The 24,220-nt window shown below is 32.3% G+C and overlaps 1 protein-coding gene across 1 annotated transcript in view; it reads left to right on the top strand.

Moving 5' to 3' along the window:
* Positions 1-4,095: 4,095 nt before the first annotated feature.
* Positions 4,096-24,220, top strand: part of LOC126840740 (5-hydroxytryptamine receptor-like) — a gene marked incomplete at its 5' end in the record, with an annotated part of 54,456 nt that continues 34,331 nt past the window's right edge. Inside the window, 2 exons of the mRNA XM_050576664.1 lie at positions 4,096-4,372; positions 8,941-9,074. Coding sequence (XP_050432621.1) covers positions 4,096-4,372; positions 8,941-9,074 — 411 coding nt within the window. The remainder of the gene's footprint in view (positions 4,373-8,940; positions 9,075-24,220) is intronic.

The following is a 24,220-nucleotide window of genomic DNA, read 5'->3' as shown; positions in this document are numbered from 1 at the left end:
GACAACTATAGAAAATAATAATAAGATATTAATACTACATTTATAATAATAATTGTAAGCCCTAAAAAATATCGTTTGAAATAAAATATTTATTATTACGTCAGACGTCTTAATGCCTTGTGCTAAAATGAAAAACAACAATTAATCGCAATATCGTTTATGAATATTCAGTCACAACTTATAACATGAATGAATAAAACAATTTAACAAATAATATAGAAAAACAAAAGCAGGTTAATTGTAAGAAAAACAAAAGTTTTAACAATAGTCGGATTCCAACAGCTTCTTTCAATATATTATTTTAGTTTTATCATAAAAAAATGAAATAAAATGGTGCGGATATCTGTAAATTGTAAACAATAAGCAATAACCATAATAATATCGCCGAAGAACATAAGTTATAAAGATATAAATCTTTTGTGTTATTACTGGAATAATTATTTCAATATTGTGTACCTTTAAAGATAAGTTAAGGTTCAACTTACTGTGGTGGTTTTTACACTCATAAATCGCACAGGTTCGGTACGCTTTGTACTTTGACTAAATTATACGCCGAAGGATTCAAACGAGCGCAAAGAAAAAGTAATTCATAGTACCGAATTGTTTCAAAAGTATATAGCTGAATAATAATAATACACTCATACCGCCCTAAAAACAACAAAGATTAATTTACAATTCCCTGGCAAACACCGTTTATAATTCAACAATAAATTATCTACTATATAGTATGATGTATTGTTAGAAGCGCTTTGGAACACAAACTTGTGAATAATGATTCCCTGCAAAAGTAAGCAGGTAAAAAATTTCAAAGTCTTTGAATTATTACTCGAAAGATGGCACGTATATTGCGGATATAAGAATATAAGTCAAACGTTCTAAACGAAAGAATAATACATATAATGGTTTTACGGAAAAAAAAAGATATATGTAAACCTTTTTAAATAATGTACATAATATGTAGTAAAGTATTTTAAATCAAGTCTGTATAAAATATGGTATATTTTTTTTTTCAACAAACTTTATAAAAGTTTTTACTTAATAAAATATGTTGATTTTATTTTTTTTAACTCAGTAAAGTTAAAATATTCACTTTACCATACATAATAATAAATACTAAACCACGGATTACTTGTTACAGTAGTCTTTTATCTAAACGATCAACTGTTCAAATTATTTGTAAAAATATATTATCACCATTCGTTACGTTATAGGCCAATATTTCCTATATCTAAACTTAGGTTTGAACGACTGTGTTTTGTTTCTGGTATTTTTCAAATATTATTTATATTAAGTACAAAAGAATTAATTTTGAAATTTGTACCTATCTAATGACAATCCAAGTTATGGGCAGACGTTTTTTTTTTAATTTTTGACCATTTAAAATTGAAATGAGTACCAAAAATCCTTATACTGCCTGCCTTATTATTATCCATACTTCGGAATTTGTATTATTGTAGTAATTTTTTTTTCTCTAATGATAATCGCGTCGGTTAGGATGACTTTGCACGGTAATCAACGCATCGTATGTATCAGTTAAATAACTTTACAATAAACGTGGGCTTGGGCATGTAGCAAGTAAACTGTTGGTAAATTGATGGTTAACAGCTAAAAAACATTTACAATTATAGCATTAAAACCACCGTTCGATGTAGTATTTTTTTGATATATATATATATATATATATGTTTTTTAAGGATCTTCTATGATAATCGCCATGGCGGAAACACTGTCCACGTGTTTTGTATGTTTAAAACGGCAAGTGTTTAAAAAAACTTTACACTCGGGTCTTGTATAACGTTAATCAATAGTAACAATGTAGTGTTTAAATAAACAGGCGTTATGACGTAGGTAGTACAGTTTAATTTGTCAGACGTCGACGGGTGTCAATACACACAAAAAGTTTTACACTGGAAAATAATGTAAACTGCCACGAACACACTCCTTGGCTTAATGAACGTGTAGAGGTATTATTTCATCCGAAAGAGTACCGGGTTTTATTATACACATATATTTGTATTTATTATTATATGTATTTAATTTAATACGGCTCGACGATTCGCGGTTTTTACTTTGTATAATTGATACTACTTTTACAAAATGTATACAAGTCATGTAAAAAACACCGTGTATCGTTTTAAATAATATATGTGCCAAGTAGAAACAATAAAACATATATATTAAACGTCATGTGAACACTAAACCACTGCGGCCTTTGTCTAACAATTTAAGCACTTTTCCAAAAAAACACAATCAATTCATACGCCCTTTTAAAAATTCAAAGTACAATTTTTTAAAATTATTAACCCATTAACAAAACATACCCTCAACGGTAATAATATAAGTATTAAACATTGTATGACCCTGTATTTTGGCCCATTATTCGGTATACTTATAAATAATAATTCGCTTATTTTTATTATTATATGATATGTAAATTGCACAATACACACGTTTATATAAATGGCGAGGAGCCAATATGAGTAGGGAGAAGCGCTTATGGCAATGATGCGGAATCAAACACCTGTTGCACAAATTACAACGTCAAAGTCGGTTTTTTTCTTGAAGGAAATAAAAACGTTGAATATCATATTATGTGCAAAGACGCCGACGTTTCGACCAAAGTATGATTATTTTACACCAAGCCGTTGAAAAATATTTCATTTAAAATATTAGATCACAATCTCGTTCCGAAAATAATTTGTTTCATTCCGTTCGAGTTGTTGCAATTTATTGTAAACCGGTAGGTCGATTCATTAAAGTATAAATTACGATAAAAATTCTATCGCCATTATTTCGAAGAAAAAAACATCCTTTCTCAGTAAAAAAAAAAGCCATACTTTGTTCAGGCTTGTGGTGTATATTGTATACTTAAAATGCGGTTTATATTTTAAATTTCAATTAAAACGATACGCGGTGGTCGAACAGTTTGATATAAAAAAATAAAAATAAAAAATGATTCTCTCTTTTCGCGCTTATTTTTATATTTAAAGTGTTTTATATATCCAGCCAATTTAGTTGCCGATGCCAAGTCATGTTCGAGCAACAACAAAAAAAAGTTACATAATATTATAACGTTTTTAAAATAGACAAGAAACCGTGTGCTACGTTTTTCACAGCTTACACGATTCTGACGGGTTTTATAATTATTGTTATTATACAAAGTTCTAGAATAGATGATGTTGTTTTTGGAATTTTAAAATAAATTACACTCAGTGTTCACGAATTCCTATTAGTCGTGATTCACGAGCCGAAGCCGACACATATCTGCTATATAGCGGTTTTAGTGTCTTAGGGAAAAGAAAATCCGACGGAAATCCGCCTTCGACAATTTTGAGTCACCGTCAAAAATCCGCATCGTTTTCGTTTTACGGTATTGTCTTTCAGTATTTATTTTTAACAAATAATAAACGGTAGATCATTTTTTGTGTGTTTTTCACTAGAATAAAGGAAAAAACCCCCCAAAAAAAAGGAGATATATCATGGCACTTTGACAGTTTAAAATTTTTAAGTTGCTTTGTGTGAGTGAATATTGGTATTTGAAAAGATTTTTGTTACGGTTTTGCCTGCTGGTCGTAACAAAGACAACTAACCTAACAAAAAATAAAGTGAAAAACAATTTTAAACACATTTTTGTCTTCACAATGATTTTTATCGATATTTAATACACATACCGTGTATACTCTATAATTTTTAAGTATAGCCCTACCTCGTTGTACCGGGGTTTTATTATTTTTTAGCTGGTTTGACAGCTCTTCTTAATAGAAATTTTAAAAAATTTCCCACTTACTATTGATGTATTTCTAACTGATGGTTTAATATTGTATTGCTTACAGAAAACTAATGACGAATGCTGATCCGGTGGCCGATAGCGAATAGTGGAGAACAATCATGGCCCTGCTCGGGGCATTGGCGGCCGCGAGCGCCGGTGGGCGTCGGGGCTGCGTGCTGCGGGTGGCGGCCGACGCGATAACTTTTTATTGCAGCGGCGGCGGCACCGACGGCGGCCCCGGCAACGGGACGGACGTCGGGTTGTCGGACGACGGCGGCGGCAGTTCCGGCGGCTCGGACTACTACCTGAGAGCCGCGGGTGGCGTGGTCGGCCTGGCCACCGGTGATGACCCTGCAGTGGCTGCGGTGGCCGACCCCGGCGGCGGCCGTCGCGTCGGCGACTACTTCCGGCACGTCCGGTCCGTGTCCGCCGGGTACGACGTCAACGCCACAGCCACCGCGTTTATCAACACCAGCGTCGAGCCGTTCCTCAATTCGTCCCGTAACCAAACGCTCGATGGCAACGTCGAGGATTTTACCAACTCGCTAATCGTCGTCACCACCGGAATCATTTTGGGAGCAATGATTCTGACCACCATTTGCGGTAAGCGCATCATTTGGTATTATTTAATTTGCATGCACTAACGGAAAGCGCCGGATTAATGGGCAAGCAACACAAGCACTTGCCATAATATTTACGAGCGCTGAGAATTTGTTGGTTGAGGTTTTTTTACAATTTTAAAATATGGAAAGTACATTTTGTTTTCGGATTAACGGAATATCTAAGCCTAAGTTAAACTAGTGAAATTAGAGGTCCTTGTTCTTAAAAACACGTGACTCCATAAAATTGCATTCAAGTGTATTCGGTTGGAGTATTTACTATTTAAGCACATATTTTGTAAACACACGACCTTTTGCAAAATCAAACGGCTTAGACCCTAGATTTTTCCTCAAGACCCTACAGTAATCACATTATAAATATAAATTTAACGGGATACCCGAAGTTTTCATCGAACCAGTTCATACAGGTTTCCGCCGAGTCACTCAATTAAACTAGGATTTTTTCAAACTAATTTAGGTTTTTTTTATATCACTCTGTTAATAAACCATTAAACGTAGGTATAGTACACCCAAGTAGAGATTAAGTGCCATACTTTATTACGGCTAAATAAACGAAAGATTCCCGCATCGAGCCGGTTATCGCCGAATACGAATAAAATAACATAATATTATTTTGTCTCAGAAGCTGTTTTTTTTAGATTATTATCACTAAAATAAAAAAAGTACGTATCCGGCATAATGGGTCGTATATAGGATCATATTGGGTCGTTAGTGTAGCTTTTACGGCGCACATTTGGCACAGTAATAGCGTTAAAAAGATTTCTAAAAATGCTCCATTCGTTTTTTTTTATTTTACAGCAGTCGAGCCGAACCTAACCGTCTTGTATACAAACCGGAACTGTTTTTATGTCGTGATAATATGGGCTTTATATAACACCCTGTGAGATACATTTTCAGGAGAAAAAACAAGCGCCAAAGTGCATTCAAAGTGCCCCGGTATATATAGGCATTTAAATATATTCATCGGCAAAAATATCCTAGGCGTGAGCCGGCATGTTTTGTAAAACAGTATTTTACTTTTGGTTTATTATTAAAATAATATTATCAATGCAGTTTTTTGGTAACAGTTAGTTGAATTCTTCATAATTATGTTAAACAAAAATGAAGGTCTTGGGATGAACATTGAGAAAATTATTGAAGAGTTTTGCATATAATGCAATACAGGCCCTATTGTTATTGAAAGGAAAAAAAAATAAACGAGATTGACCCATTTAGATACTGTTTATTCAAACGGTAATAACAAAAACATGATTATCTTGAAAAATATTTGACTCTCATCGCATTCAGACTGTATAATATTTCGGTTTTGTCGAAGGTGTTTTAACACTTATTCGGTTAATTTATAGTGTACACATTGTAGACGTTTCGGCGGAGGCTGCAGTTGATATAGAGTTTTATTTACCTTTAAAACGATAAAAATTCCCGGTAACAGGTAATAATCACCCCGGGACTTTATTGATTAACTTAATTTCGTTCAATCGCGTACACAACTTAATTGCCTGCCAATTCAATTACTTACATAAACTTTTATATCACGTTATATTATGGTGTATAAATAAATATATATATATAAATGGGTACCACATCTACCTGCCTTTACGTACACATATTGGTATACTGTTTTCGTTAAGGTTGTACTTGCAAAAAATAATGTTGGTCACGTTCGATTCGACGAACAAGACAAAATAAAATTGTGTATACATGTTGTACAGTGATGATTATACATACATATATATTACATTAAAATCAAACCCGAATAGTATATAAATACAATTATTGTTTACAATAATGGTGGTTTTTTTAACAAATAAAAATAATGTTAATTGCGCAAAATAAATTTGTTTTAAATTAAATGGTATTACAATCGGATATATTGATCAATTTTTTTGTAAATTGTTGATAGTTTTAAAGTTCAGTTTCTGTATAGTATACAAGGCGATTCACTCACTATTAACCAGTCGGTGTATTCCGATTATTATATTAATGTTCAATCATATTATATTAAAAATAAAACTATGAAATAGTTTTGAGTATACTTGTGGTGTATCTATGAATTACACATTTTTTTTTTTTATCCTCTTGCCTTTAACTCATATCTAGGTACTCTATTAAGACAAAAAACGGGCATAACGAGTATTAAAGATAAAATATTTTATTTAGAACTAACAACCATAAACATCAAATAGATATTACCGTTTGAAAATCAACGGTAAGCCTGCTCGGCAGAATGGGTTGATCACTCATAGGTTTCTACCTAGTCTTTGGGGGGGAGGGATTGCGGCATATATGGTATCGCTAGCACTGATATATTAACCGGTCTAACGTTTAAAATTTGTGTCGTTCATTTTTATGTTAATTGTTTACCTCTAATTTAATATGTTTAACTGAATTCGAATACAGATTATTGTATTAAGACAACAGCGAAAGTAATAAACTTACTATTGTACCAATTTTTCACCAACGAATATAAGGTTTTATTTTGAGGGTTATTTTTTGTTTATTTTCTGTACATGCATTGTAGCTTTAACGAAATTGCGGTACCCGAAACGATTACAGAGCCAAACGCACACATTATGTAAAATAAATATTATTTAGGGGCACTTGGAAGACAAAAAATGGCGTCGTTCTACGACTCGGCAGAGTTAGTTATTGCAAAAAAAAAAAATAAAAACCACCGCCCCCGAGTAATGATGATGATGAATAAAAGTAATATACTTGTAAACAAAATTTACTTAGAGACTAGAGTACACCTACTCTAAATAAAATATGTACTGGGACAAAGTCTGTGTAACAGAAAAAGTACACTTCGACGTTATAACTTTCGCCGTGAAGTTAAGAGACCGATAAGTTTGAAGTTAATATGAAAAACAATTTTTTCGGTAAAATATTTTATATATCAGTCATATAAGCCGTTTATGGTTTTGACGTCTTGTGTATTATTTATATGTAAATATATTCATGCGCTGTGCCGGCCACGTGTACTTAAATAATGAACACGCTCCAAAGTGGGAAAGTGCAAAGAAATTGAATACCCTTAGTGCGTTTGCCGTTCCATTTGCGCGCATTAACCGTACTTAAGCCGTACAAATGCGATCGTTATCAAATTTGAAAAGTTTGGACGGGCGGCGCCGACCAGCTATATATCTACTCGAAGTTGCACCAATGTTGAACTTGAGATAAGAAAATATTATAATATTAGCGAGTCGAGAATTAATTCGGCGTTCGAATAAAATAATATATACTATCCACGCCGCAGAGTGTGTATAATACTATTATGTTTCCCCGGAGACGGTTTTAATATAATAACATAACGTTAAGCAACTTACTTGATTTACTTGCCAATTTATTCGATTTACCCGTAAATAAAATATTTTCGTCTTCGTGGAAAAATCAACGTGCCGCAATAATTCATTTGAACAATAAACACGATTGTCTTGGTTTGGTTATATTTTTATTTCTTTATCGAATATTTTGTATATTCAATTTTCATCGTGGCAACTTTCTGACGGGTATTATTTAAACGGTCCGACCTGCACTCGATGAAAAATAACAATCAAATTGAATAAATATTATTAATCAACCCTTATAAAACCAATTTATTCATATGAAAAAAAAAATACTGTCAATACAACAAAAGAAATTATTACTTTGATATTAAATTAGTAAGCGAGCAATTATAATTTTTAAAAAGGTTTTATTTTTGATAAATTTATTATTGATACAAAATGTATTTTTCGATTTCTGAGATTAAATCTTTATTATAACAGCAATGTTTTTTTTATCAAACAATTGTTAATTCCGTAATTTAAAATGTTGCATTATTATGATGATAAAACATTTATGGGGCCAATGGCAATAAACTATAAAGTATATTTTATCAATTTAATCTAATTTACATTTTTATTGAATATAATATTATTTTTCGTTGTGTGGGTAGCTCTATGACAATATCATGTTTGTCTTGTCTTCTTACTTGTTACATTATTATTATATTATTTATATTGATAAAACAAGCGATAACTCCAAAATTTGTTGTTACTATCTTATACATAATTGGGTTTGAATTATTTTTTGAATTTCCTAAACATTGTTTCTATTATAGCGGTTTTAAAGTCGTTTAACAAATAATACTCGGCTCTGCGTCTAAGACAGTATATTATCCAAAAGGTGTGGTTTTTTTTAACATTCTGATAAAAAATAATATACCAAAGTGTAAGTGTTCTAGGTATAAATAATTAAAAATACCGTGTGTAAAAAGTGTGCAAATTTTATTCAGCAGCGCAAAATTTAAGCTAAAAACCGTTAGGTAGTTTGTAACCATTATGTAGATTTTGAGTAGGGATATATATATATATTCATAAAGCTGGGTTTGAACGCATGAGATTGAAAAATTGCTATTGACCTATCGGTCTGGCTCGTCCATCAAACACAGCAGCTATATTACTATTTGTGGCTGTAACAAGGCGTTGGCTTGCTTTTAGTACTTCTATTGCTATACGATTTATTGTGGTTTATAATATTTTTTATGTGTGTATTAAAAAACGTTTGCAGGTAACGCGCTGGTCATAGCGGCCATCCTGTTGGAGAGGAATTTGCAAAACGTCGCCAACTATCTCATTGTCTCGCTGGCGGTGGCCGATTTAATGGTGGCCTGTTTGGTCATGCCACTCGGAGCCGTTTACGAGGTATTTATTCACACGATTACTACTGATTTAAGTCCGTCGTAAAAAGTATCAGTAAAATATTTTATATTTATATATGTATAAAATCAAATAGATTAATACTGTTACATTATTATGTTGTTAACCGTTTTATTGTTACGACCGCACACCACAACCGATCTCGGTCCGTTACATACATTATATAATATAATCAAAATCATGTATATGCATGATGATGAGATTTGTTGGTATGTGGGAATTTAGGGGTGGACACAGGGGGCAGAGTTCCCATCCTCCTCCGCTCCGAGCCATTAAATTTAATCCGTCTTAAGTCGGCCCAAGTTTATCAAGTTTATCAAAATTGACATTTTGATTTTTCGAAAACGCCTTTTCCCTAAACGTTGCGTCGAATAGTTTAGACCTATGAAAATGTTTTAAATTATTTTTGCATTTTCCTTTAGATTTTTTCCCCAATTTTATAATGTTGTATTTTTAACTTTTATCTTATTTGTGTTTCTCGAGAAATTGAAGTAAATACTGTAATTATTTGCTAGTACTATTCAAGCGTGATTTCTCTGCCTCCCGCACATATTTAAACGCTAATCACTCCAAATGTGATTACTCGAAACTGGTAGGCACTACCCGGAAATCGATTTTAACAGTAAACATTATTGTGTTAGTCTTCGTTTCAAATTTAAAAATTGACATTTTGATTTTTCGAAAACGCCTTTTCCCTAAACGTTGCATCGAATAGTTTATACTTAACCATATAATAAAGTAAAAAGTATTTAAAAAAGAAATAACCAAAAAAGGTGTAAGTATAAAATCTTAACTACGAAGCGCGTGTGCAGTAAGTTAGAGTACTGATATCAAACTGACAAAGTATCGGCGATGATTATTAACTGACGTTCACCTAATAACAAAACCTCTTAGTCCACCTCTTCGTCGGTTGTTTAGTATTGTAATTTCCTTAGTATTCTGTAGGTATCATTGCTGTAACACCCCAACAATGCAAAGTAATAATAACAGTATCTACACGGTATGACAGCAATAATAAACAACGGTATTGCGTTTATCTCGTTTTTGATTAAACTAATTGCGAATGAATAATAATAATTTATCGTGACTGGCTACTCGGTTAATGTTCTAAAAGTTTCTAAAACTGATTTACGCATCCCGATAACGTTGTGCCCGTAATAAATACAGAATAGTTTGCTTTATAAAGTATTATCCAGTTTCCATTGCGGTGTATCGTTCAGCATCGTTTCGGGTATAGGTACTTGGAAAAAATATTATAATAATATACATATGTATCTAATGTAAGACACTCGTTTCTTGGAAAATATGAATAATTTGAAAGTTATTATTTTTCCTATATGCGTAGGTACATATTTGACTATATGTTTCAATACTTTGAACATTTTTATCTTCTTCCCTTACTCGCAAAACAAGTATGGACCTCGTATTTTCAAATGGAAACATATGATATAAATTCCATAAACATGTAGACAAACAACTTTTAAAAAATGTTAGCGATTTTGCTAAGATATTTCCCATTATAACTGTCATATATCTTTGGTTTTTCAAAATCCAGTAGCCCATAAAATTCCTACTTATGTAAGTTCGCACTGTCCGATAGGCGAGAACACCGATAACCAGACACAATAAAAATGTTTTAAGACAATGATAGACAAACGGTTCCTATTTAGCTATTTATATAAAACAAAATTCATAACTTTTGGCAGTTGTGCGATTTACACTGACCACGTGCGTTTGATAAATCGGTGACTAAAGTCGTTTTTTAAATGTCCGATTCAATTATAATTGCCATAAAACTGTTATTATTTTCAAGAAGACCGCGTTAAAAAAAAATACTGTACATTCGCACCATTTATAGAGCATATAAGTGTTTTCATACCGTAAAATATCCTTTTTTTTATTACTTTTTTTGTTCTGCACTGAAGAATTCAGATTATTCTAACCACAAAGATTGACTGCCGGGTTATTATACGGCCGGCGTTGACACCGGACCATTTATCAAACAGCCAAAAAAAACCAAAGTGTGGTAACCGCACCTGTCCGCTCGGTTAAAGCGGGCCTATAAGTACGGACACAAACCGAGTAGGTGTATCGCTTGTGTAACGTAAAACCACACACACGAGGTTGTTTTAAATGTGTAACATCGCTCATTTGTCGATAGACGACTTAACGCCCAAGTTAAAAATAATCCATCTAAACGTCCTATATACTTTCGGTACAATATTAATGGAACAACTTATCCGGTAGCCAGCATTAACAATCGCCTGGCTCGTAAACAGAAAGAAAAAAATCGTTGTTAGAATAATTGTTATTATTTTTTTATTTTTGAAAATCCCAACCCGGCAGTGACAAAGCTTTCAAAATGATTAGTACTAGAACTGACACAAAATAAACTACGGATCTGTAGGTGGTGAAAATTAAAAAAATACACAATACGGACGATATAATAAGTGTTTATGTTTAAAAAAAAGTAACTTTACATTAATGAATTTTTTGTTTACAAGTGTACACATTACAGTTACGCTTGGACTAGATTTCAGACCTGACCGAGTGTCATCCTCCTAGTTTTTAGATCCAAAACTTCAAGAAAAGTAATACAAAAAAATATCCTAAAAACACTACAACGATAATATAATTTTAACTATATTTTTATCTGTAGCGCCCCTAAGTTTGAGAATTGTTCAAAAGAATACCGTAAATAAATGTGGAATTGATTTGACAGTTTTTCGGAAATTAAAGCTTGCCAATTTGAAAGATTATGGATTATGAGTAATTGTTACAAACCGATGCGTTGGACACGGTAAAGCGACGACAGACAAATCTATTTTGACTATATTTTCACCGAATCAAGTCACAAATAGAAAACAAGTAAAAAATAAAGTTTTCTGACAAAAATCGATAGTTCAACGACAGTGATAATATAATATGTCATTTGTGTTGTTAACATCATTTTTTTCTCCCTTCGTACTTAACCAAAATCGATAAATGAGGTATCATTTTCAATATTAAGCTCTCCGCTACTGCTGAATCGCTAATTCACAATTGCCCATTGTAGTATTAGTTCGGAAAATGAAGTTGGAAATTGAAAAATTGGCATACGCACAGGTCGCGCCATCTACCGATCGCCGTGCACTACACACCAGCCAGCCTTTTGCCAGCATTTCCACAATTCTCTGGTTGGGAGTAGATATTCTTAAGGGGTTTGTGTGCAAAGTATTCGCGCGGGCCAAATGGTATGTATATGTATTTGTATGGAATATTATTCCAGACTTTTAGCCGCCAAATAGATGTTTTCGGCGGCCAATCAAAAACCAATACCCGTTCGATATGTTATTTCACTTGCCGGTAATAATAATTCCGGTTACGTCTGTGCCAGATAAAGAACTATATATATATATATATATATATGTGTGTACTCCCCGGGGGCATTACTCCGGGTCCTGCTCCCTCCTCACTACAACCGTCCGATTACAATGTGCCAAACGTCGTGTCAGATAAAACATAAGGCGTTTTATTTTATTTTTCGTAGGTTTATATATACGAAATATATATAAGGGGGAAAAACACACACGCACACATATATATTTATATATATATATATATATATAGTGATAACGACATTGATCGTAAGGCTTGTCACATCCGAGCAAAGATTATTATTATACCCGGAGCCTTGTGTATATTATGTATTCGAGTCAAGTGCGCCCGCAAAATATATCTCAAGTTCGGAAAGTTTCACCGGCACGGGACAATGGTCTTATGCGAAACGGACAAATAAAAGGACTCCGGGCAATACTCGAGTGTGTGATACATTTTTTCCGCAGAGATATGGTCGCCCAGAAATATATTATAAATGTAAATGTTATTGTTATTCTAAAACACTTTCCTTTTTATTTTTTTTCTTGTATTTATTTATATAATAATATTTTTACATAAATTATGTCAGCCGGGCCCGGGACTACGGCGTATGCCTTGAGACATTTATTTGAAGAGGGCAAAAGTTTCGCCGTGAAGTTTAAACGGGGCTTTTACTTTTCATCGTATCCTCTATGTGCTTTTTTTTCTTTCATTTTCAAAGTCAGATTGCGTGCGGGCACATGCGTCCATCGACAGCTGCTCGCCTGGATGAAAACTCGACGATATTTTTCGCTTAACGACACACTAAACCGATTGGATTCTATTGCACTAACGACGGGAAAATAATAATAGTTGCGATTGACAATAACACTATTATTGATTAGCTAGAACGAGCGAACCCGGCTATCTCCCAAGAGGATGTTTTTCTTCGTTTTATCAGTTAAAAATTCCTCCTCCCTTCCAAGCTTACCTTAAATTTCTATAAATACCTGTCATGTGTTTTCTTCTAGACCCTAAGCGCTTTGGCTGTATTGTTGAATAGCCATACAGTTGTTTATGTTCAGCAACATCATTCGTCTGCAGACTATGTGGGCTAGTATAATTATAAATATGGATATGTTTAGGTCTAGGTGTCTATCTAGAATCAGCGTCACTAATTTCCCGCTACTGTTTTTCCGACAATGATAATAAACAGCTGATTACCGATGCTGTTATGAGATAGCTGATAATGGCTCCTATTAAGAGAAAAGAGAAAAGGTAGGATATTGTTGAGATGGAAGGTATAGAGACCGTTGGGAGAGTAGGAGAGAAAAGGGAGGAAAATGATAATAAATATGATAGAAAAAACATATCCATGGGTTCATTTTTTTTTTTTTACCATAAAGAGGAGAAAATGTCATTTATTTCTATTTTATCCATATGTCTATTTGTTACTATACTATCCAGAGTGTCTGCAGATATCGACTAACTTAAATTTATCTGTAGCCAACGAATTATAACTATTGGTCGATCCGGTCGCGTTTATTTTATATATCTTACAGAATATATTTTATCTCGTTCGCTCTGGTCACAATATTTCAACGCATACCAGTTTGTGTACAAATATATCCGAGTGGAAACGTTTTGTAAAATACTATGATACAAAGTATACCGATTCGGTGCCGCATGTGAGAGGCATGCGGCCGCTCTGGGTTCACGCCCGATGTAGTCGGGGACACTGCGACTGGATTGGCGTTCGGCGTGTGTAGTCGTTATTAATATACAACGAGCGACGTTTTAATATATTATATTACCATAGTACGGCGAATTATTTTCGAGTAGATGATTTATTACGCTTCCGGGACATCCCGGCTGATGAACCAGAGTGTCGCCCGCCTCTTACGCGGTGTTTTACAAAACGCTGTGTCGTCGTGCCGAACGGTGGATATCCGGTGCGAATTATATTTTTGACCCCGGACGGGATCAAGGCGAGGCGCGCAAGAGTGAAATGAGAAAACCGCATTAATCAAGCTGATGGCAACAACAAAGCGGCCAACTTCCGCAAACGCTTAAACTACCGTTTTCACGGTAACAACATTGTGAGCGTGTCTCCGCGATCCGAGTTTTCGAAATTGCCGCTCTTCTTTTGCCCACTCGCCTCGTCAACTTTTCACCCGGAGAGCTCTCCCTCCGTTCATACAATGGTTTAATTAACAAGAACCCTCCCCCCCCCTCGGGAGCCGTTTGACCCTAACACACAAAACGTCTCTCTCGAGCTCTCTTCATTTTTCCTAGTTCCATCAACGTTAACTTAAACCCTCCCGCCGACCCACCTCCCTATGCCCCGGACAATAATGACTTTGGAGCTTTAATATATATATATATAGAATTTTACAGTCACACACACACAACAGTAAATCCCAGTTCTTTTGATACCGTTCGGGCTTTTCATTTCGCATGACGAAAAACAGACAATAAGTAATAAGCCCCGTATCGAGTAATTTATACTTACTACACGGGGTAACCTTGGTTTTACGCGTGCCGGCAGTTTAACTCCGATTGGATGGGTTTAAATCCTATAATTAACTAACAAATCATTAAAGGCGTAATTAAAATCGTATTACACTGGATTGCCGGCTAAACGTATTTACATACATAATATCACACGGACCGCCAAACGGGGTGTCTAATCGCTATTAGTTCAGTGCCTACCTAATAATTTATAATATGTTGTAATTTCGATTACAATACCCGTTTTTGGCGGTTGCAATTACTTTTTAATAGATAGGTAGAACATAATATTTTACCAAACTACATTATGTGTTTGATATAGTTATAATTTTTGTTTCACGTCTATACGATAAACTAAATTGATGTACATTAAGTCTAATAAAAGAAATTAGTAATGCTATATACTATTGACGAATTAGACAATTGACTGGCTGATATTTTCTATTGCATATTCATAAAGGGTATTTAAAAACATATCGACTAAATTTTGCATACTATATTAAAATATTGCCCAGACAAAGCAAATAAACACCATATAGGTATTATTAAATCGTTTATAACTGAATTTCCGCCGAGTACTTAAAGAAAAAAATAGATTTTTTTGCGTTTAAGTATATAATACTATTATTAAATTATAAAACCAACTATAGCTGTGCGTATATACAAATGTAGCTATTTTTATATTTTATTATTTTGAAAAAAATCAAATACCGTGGCAAACGATTCGCGTTTAGTTAATTTTCATAGCTACCATACAATGTCAATGCGCATTATACAAAATTAATTTTATTGAACTTGTCGCTGAAGTTTTTGATTAAACATACAATTTTTGCACGGCATACCAATTAAACTTAAATAAAACATTTTCTCTAAATAAATGTATGAGACAGTAGAGAACGTTGTCGTTGTAAATTATTATATTTCCCGAAAACAGCTCTTTGACATTTCTTTTTTAGGTGTAAATTATTTCGAGAAATATTGTTTTCCTTATTTGCACTAAGTTCATTTAATTCGAATCAATCAAGTTATGAAAATTCCTCAGATTTTTGTGTGGAACTTATCATTAAAATATATTTTCAAAGAATTTTTTTTTATCGCCCGAGGGAATTTTCGTTTATATGATTTTCATGAATACACATCAAAGAGAGTATGCGTACATAGGGGAGATAAATATCTAGACAAACGTGTGGCATAGCACTATTAAGTAAACATTTTTATATAAATATTTTTTTTTATAGGTCTAAATTGTTTTGTTAATTTTTATAGTTTAACATTTCTACTATTTAAAAACCGTATAATACTATTTCAAAAATATGTACCGTTTATCGTTGTCAAATCATTGATAATACTTATTATTATCTATTTTATATAATTTTATAATTATTCTCAATAAATCAACCTATACCCTAATAGACTTATTTTGTTATTCAAACACCCTAATTCTCGATTATGTATCTGTACATTTTATTGAACGTCAAATATATATAGGTATTAAAATAGAACGTGGCAATATGAAATGGTGGTATGTTAAACTGATTGTCGTTAATTTAATAAAATCAATTAGATAAGCTTATAAGTGCACAAATAGGTCAGGATACGAATTTTAATTATAATTTGTACTCTCTGTAACCGAATTCAAATTATTAATATTTTTATTATTATTAATATTTTACCACGTTTCACGCTGACCAATATCACAGATGAACTACTTCACAAGAATAATAATATACATATTATATTATTATATGATGTGGTCTTATCTATAGCTTGAATGTTAATGCTAAAATGTAAATTTTTAGAGAAAACATTTTGTTTAAATTTAAAGTAACAAAAATAATCGAGCATCGAACAACATTAAACATCGATCTTGATGCTTTTTATTTTTGTCACATTGGCGTGCCACTATAATACTGAATAATATAATACCCTACAGCTAATACGATTGCAGCAATTTATACAGCTTAGTCTGATGTATATAATATATTGTCCTATAAACATCAGGACGATCAGACATGCTAAATAAATGGCTCAAGTACAAAATAACTTTCTAAACACTTAGTCTGATAAGTATCCGAGTACACAAACGTTATCCCCACGACCGCTATAGTATGACAAACTTAGTGAAATCTTTTACGATTGTGTCCATTTGACAAGGGAGTGATTAATTGTTATTTTGAAATCGTTCAACCTTTCAGTTTCGAATTCGATTCGAACTTTGATATTACATTAAATACTCTCCAAAAGTAATGATTCATCGTGAAAACGGCTAAACCAGAATTGATATTTCTTTTTCCGTAATAATTTCTTTCCTCTTTTTTTTTTGTCAATATTTTTGGTTAAATTAATTGAAAATATATTTTTTCTTTTGTAATGTATTCACTGTATTTACTCAAAACAGCGAATCAATACTCATTTGATATATTATTATTCAATAAATATAAAAAGATAATAATTATTTCATTGGGAATTTGTATTGTTAACCCAACATCCTACAGTTATCTATATATATATTTTTTTTTTCGCCAATATAAACAATTACTATTATAGCTTTGTTCTGTTTTGCGATACTTTTTAGGTAAATTCCTCTGAACGGTTTGTTTTATATCAAAAGCGCCATAAGTATAGATATATAAGTATCTAATAGATACTTGTCTTTGTAACTTCGTATTCGACCCGTAATGGTAGCACAAAGAAGCAATAATATATACATATATATATATTTCAACACCCCCGTTTTCACGAGAACAACAAGGTATCAATAAACTCGAAAAAACAACACTGAAAACACAATTATATATTCCGAATGACAAAAAAAAAATATATGTATATATTATAACTGAAACGTTTATTGTTGTGGCACGTTCTTACATTTGTTTTTAATTTGTATTTTTTTCGTTTTCTTCGTTAATTAAAACGGTGATCAACGGCTCGAGAGAATGGTTTCGCAGTGTCGCCATCGACCAAAAGGGCATCTCGTTATCCCAAATGAAAAACGGCACATCCGGTGCAAACACACTAGTCCGGCGCCGGCTTAGAGCTGTTTTAAAATCCATCTCCGTAATGGAACATCGAAGCCGTTACCACTTGGACACTATATATATATATATATATGTGTGAGTGTGTGTGTGTGTGTTTATATACCCTACTGGTGTTACGTCCCACTCGAATAAGCTATAGCACCTGAAATACTGTCCGTCGTCGGCCCCTTAAATATTACTCGGGCCACCGGAGTTAGGTAGCTTTTATTTTTCCTTGCACGCCAGTCTCTTTTGTCGGCTGCGCGACAATGTTGAAAATCTCTATAAGTGCCTAATCTATCAGAACGAGTCTTAACTTAAGGTATTATATTTATTAAACCCATATGGTTCGAATCTAAATCTAAACATAACCTAACCTATCTAATCTTATTCTAACATAAACCGAATCTTAAACTAATCTAACCACGAACTTACCATACATATATGGTCCAAATCTTACCTAAATCCAGAGATGGGTAAAATGAATTACAATCCGTAATCGATTACAAAGGAACTATGGATTACTCGTGATCCAGGGTTAATAAAACAAATTGTAATACATTTTTTTCTTATATTCCTGAGCTTCGGATTACGGATTATATTTTCCCCAATAATCCAGAATTATGGATAACGGATTTGTTTTTATACCAGTAATTCAACATTGTGGGGGTTTTCACCCAAATTAAAAATTTCATTAAACTTTTATGAAAATATTTAAAAAAATCATAATTTCATGGAATTTTAGAACCTTATTAATGTAATACAAACCGTTTCTATTTTCGAATAATTAAAAAAAGAATGTACAGGTTGTTACAATATTATGAATGATTTACTCATTCATTTGAAAATGGTTCATTAGCTTAAAGAATTCTTTTTTTAACCCTTTGAAGCATGGTGGTATAAGTAATATACCACGTTTTCAAAAATTGCCTACTCTTGCACGATGGTATATATTTATTACTACCTTCATAATCATGTTCAGAGAAAATCAGAGAAAAAAAATGCTGTGCTTCAAAGGGTTAAGAAAGTTAGATTTAAATAGATGAAATCCCCCCGGATGCGCTACCAGGATGTTCAAGTTCCTCCAGCACGTGTAAAATAAAAATCGAACTTTACCTCGAATAAAAGAAGCGTACAAACTAGGATTACGAAAATCTCGATTCAGTATTCCCGTTTATCTGGATTGACAGAATATTTGTAATCCATTAATCCGATCAACTGGACTTAAGGATTATTTTTAATTCTGTAATCCTCAATTACTTTAATTAACTTAAAAAAAATAATCTAGTAATTCGGGATTAATAATCCTGCCCATCTCTGCTTAAAATTCTATTTTTTTTTTTTTAATTTCTCGACGGAATTTTGTTTAGTTTTTTGGTAAACTAGTCATCGCAAAAGCATATTCCACGCTAAAAAAAATATCTAACACCGATATGGGTTAGTGTAAAAAAATAAAACAACAAATTGACGGTGACGGTAATCGGTTTGCTGGTTTCAATGTCGTGGAAAGCTTTTATGCCGCTAACGAGATTAATAACAAATTGCCGTGCCCTCTTGCGCAGACATTCGTTTTTACTTGGTTTTTTTGAATTAAAAAAATACCACACTTAACGAGCTGACAACAAAATAAAAAATAAAAATGGAAAATTTATCATGCGCTTAAAAAATATTCTTACACGAAGTCGTTATGAATGCGAACACGATTTCGTATTATTTACATTTAAAATTTAAATTCAAAATTATTTTTATTAAATATTTTTTATTACTTTAATTAATATCAATATAATTAATTGCCTATCTTAATATGTTTTAGTGTATAATACATTAAAGGTTGAATTACACTAAAATATTTTTCACTAATCTTTCGAAATTATTAACAATATACAATTCAATTAGATATGCTTATTAATAAGATTGCTCATTAGGCACTATTAAAATATTGTGATGAGCTTTAGACAAAATATGATTTAATCTTCAGCTGGGTCATGTTGTTGCATATTTAAAAGAAATATAAAACACAATAGAACAAATTAGTGATAATTATGTGCGAAAAAATTAGTGTTGACGATTAATTTTATGTAATTTTAACTGATGTGCACTAAAAAAAAAGAATAATATTCAACAAATAATTACTTGTAGAGAACGAATAGTGTTTTAGAACTTATTACTGTTATGCTTCAAACATATTAGAGCACATGTAAAAAGAATACTCTAACGGCCGAATGTCACCGAATAGCGTTTTTTAATTTAAGTTGAAATTTAAAATACGATTATAAAAAAAAAACGTTATTAGTTTTTTAGCAGACTCCTCGTTTATGTTTATATAAAATAAGAATACAAATTATTTCTTCGAGGGAATAATATCATAAAACTCTTAATGCAAATTTATTTTAATTCCCTTAAAATATTCACTCTTGATTTTAATCAAATAGTGTAAAGTTTTTTTTATTAATTTTACTATGGACGGGAGGTCTGTGCGATTTAAAGTAAAATAATTGTATATTTTAAAATAGCTGAATAACAATTTTTTTTTTAATACCAAAAACAATTATTATTACTTAGGGATAAAAACAGTGTTCGTCGACTTAATTTTGTGGAATAAGATATGCGGGTAGTCCAAATAAATAATTCAGCCGAATATGGTTTATTTTGATTTTAGTAAATATTGATAAACGTGATCTATTTGACCTTTTAATATAAATTTAAATGGTTTTGTATCAACTAAAATAATATTTTTTGGATTCTAGATTTTTTAATATATATTTTTATTTATTTTATTATGGGATCATCCGTGGACATAAAAAAAAGGCCAAACATGAATAAGTGAAAGCTGGCAAGTCTAAGGTTATTTTTTAAATCTTTTTGATTATTAATTTTTTTAAAGAAGTTTTAAAGAAAAAAAAATACTTAAGTTTTAATTAGTTTCTAACATATAAAATACTAACTTCATTTTAATAAAAAGTTCAGCCATAAACGTCCAACTAAAATAATAACAATAGTTACTATAAATTTTACTTTGCTTAGAAAAATACTTTGCATTTGTAAAGTAGTAAAAATAACCATTAAAAAGCATTCGCGTTTTATTTGGGTATAAAAGAAGATTACAGAATTAATCAGTTGCATACTGCATTTAACTTTCGGTCTGCACTTCCAGGAAAATTTTGATTAACTGCGAATAGAATTATTATTATATTTTTAATGAAAAATGTTTCTTACTAAAAAATAGCTACACACACATACATACTAAGAATAACTACACACAATTTAACAGTAACAATTTGTATTTTTAATTTAATCAGAAGCTCTTATTTTAGTAATAATAAAACACGTTAACATATTACCCTGTGGGCTGCATAGTAAAAATGACATTGGAATAAAACAAAATTTAGAAAAATTGGTACAATCAGCATAATTTATTATAATATATTATTTAATTATTTAATTATATTGTTCTGTTGATTTACATTTTTTCTAATAAAATTATTAGTGAAAAAAATAAAAAAGAGTAGGGTATATAATTATATATAGTTAATAATTTATATATAAATAGGAGATCCGGTCACTGGGAAGATTAATTTTCCACGGGACGCAGAAATAATAATATTGAATATTTCATGATTTGATAGGAATTTCTTTTAGCGCTTTTAGACGAATTATCCGATCGGAATTTAATAACCGAATATCCGAATACTTCAGAAGTGTAGATTTGGTCCATTCTCTTCAATCATTATTGATATTATAATTATTAATTATTATCGTGGTAAGCATTGTGCATACAATACACGCATGTAGCAAAATTGCCTATAGCAAAACGCCTCCTATAAAAAAATTCCTTTATTTTAAATAAATTGTAATCAATACATTTATGCCGGGTTGCATAAACGTTCAGTAAATGTTTGATGAACCACTAGATGTTGAGTGGTGGCTTACACCTTATTTTAGTGGACCGTGATTGGTCCATTAAAATATGTAATAATTTGTTATGCAACCTTGCATTAATATTGCACTCTGAAACAAATAAGCTAAGAATCGAAAAGGCTTTTTTTTTTTTTTGATACTTTTTTTTTAAAGACATTTAAATTGTGTCGACTCGATAAGCCTCGGCGCACATGTGTAGTCATAATGTCTTACACCCGGCCTCCGGAACGATTAGCGACGGCCAAAGCCTTTGATTTGCTCTTGACTCTGCGTTCACCCTAATCGCACAATATAACCGTACCATATAATGTGTAAACGTACACAAACACTTCCTCGCCCCGGCAACGGCCAGTTTTCGCTCCCATTTTGTTGTAATTCTAAAGGCAACCAGCCACTCGTTATCAACGGGTCTGTAACAGCACTACAAAGTACAAACACGCTTCCACGATCGGTTGCTCTTTAAAGTGAGCAACCGAAATTAGCATAATATTATTATACTGTTCATATACAGCGGTACTCGACTGGTAAACGCACTCAATGCAATATATTTTAATAAGAGACACGCCGGAGTGATGCGCGGTAATTGTCTAGACGTCTGGAATGTGTTGACTCGACGTAAACCTACAACCACACCGGCATAAGAAACTGGTACTAAATCTCAAAGTAAAATATTGTTTATTTCATTAACCGAATGCGTTCAAAGTGCAGCTCGACGTCGGGTTGATACAAGCGCGCAAACAAAAATAATTTTCCTTAGAAACAAATTCCAAGCTCGACGAGACGCCAGTAACAATTTCAAGTTTCCACCCAAAGGGAGGTTATTTTTGCGAACAAACGTTTTTTGTTTTAATTGGGCGAACTGTTAACTATAAAAGTATATAAAACTAATTTTTACTTGGATTAAAAAATAAAAATAAAATCGTAATTATCCGGATAAATTGGACAATCTATCGTATTCGGATTTTAGTAAATCTAACCTAACTGATTACACCAGAAGTGTAGATCTTGTCCATTCTCTAAACATTATCGTGGTTAGCTCAATATTATGTACCTACAATGGCATGCATATCGACATACATGCTGTAGCTAAATTGCCTATACCGAAACGCCGCTTTTAAAAAAAGATACATTTTAACTAATACACATTACACTGTATAACATGTATGGTCTTTGCCGCCAAGGGTAATAATACAAATTTGTTTTTAAAAATTACAGTATATATTATAGAAACAAACAGGCGGGAAATTGTAAAAGTTTTTATTTATTTTTTGCGTACAAGATTACACCGGAAACAAGACACACCGGGTACTGTTGCATTTGAATTGGACGTTTGTAATTTGATTTGCGATTAACAAACAACACTAAATAATCATGTTCCTGAAATGTATAAGACAGGGTGTCACGTTAGATGTTAAGAGATGGGCGATACTCAGGAAAAATCACCCAGTGAATCGGTATAGACGTCCCCGGCTCAACGAGTCGTAACGATGGATTATATTTTAATACTTTGTACATCAAAGAGATGAATTGTAAATTCAACGAAACGTGACATTTATATTATATAACACGCAGTAAATGAAATATTAAACCAAGCAACGATTTTTTTTTTACTAAAGCATTCGTGATGCTATCATAACATTAATGGAACATTACATTTCACCTAATTTTCGTATAATCTTATAGCAAACTCGTCAAATTTTTGTCGGCAACCATGAAACTATACACATATACACAAAACACAATTAACATTAAAATTGGCACTAAATAATACATATTATAATTAGATTGTTTTTTTTTATGTAATACTGAACAAAGGTGTGTCGTCGTCAATCACACGGGCGATAACGTTTTTATATTGTAGAAAACAAGGTGTCTGGATACTATTTGTGATTCAATTTATTTTATTCGTTGAAATTATTACTAGTAGACTACTTTTATGTCTTCAGCGTATTACCTCGCTAACCGTCATATCGATTTAAATAAATTTACAATATAAGACAAAGTCCTGGAGTTGACCGAGTTTACAAATGTTAAGCGTACTTTTGTAAGTGTACATTACATCTACCTAGACAAACTATTATCCCGGCCTCTGTACTCGGTAGATTTCCTTTAGACAATATGATTATCTACCAAAGTCATGTCTACAAGAGGAAAAGTAATACAAAAAATAAAAATGGCACACCTTTACTTTTTTTTAGAAGTTTACGACCTAAGATTGTCCAGATAAAGTTTAAGGAAAATCGACTTATTTTGCAGGTAGTAATGCCGTTTAAAAGTTTTTTTTTCTTTAAGTTATAGAAGGTGTCAAAATGGCAACCCTCGTTTTCTAAACGGAGAAAACCCTGTATT

The sequence above is a fragment of the Adelges cooleyi genome, unplaced genomic scaffold (assembly GCF_023614345.1).
Source record: "Adelges cooleyi isolate 19-005CV unplaced genomic scaffold, UGA_ACOO_1.1 ACOO_flye_CR_arks_rails_tigmint_CR_PRNA_376, whole genome shotgun sequence".
Lineage (NCBI taxonomy): Eukaryota > Metazoa > Arthropoda > Insecta > Hemiptera > Adelgidae > Adelges > Adelges cooleyi.
The sequence above is the reverse complement of the archived record's forward strand: the minus strand, read 5'-3'. Positions and strand labels throughout refer to the sequence as shown.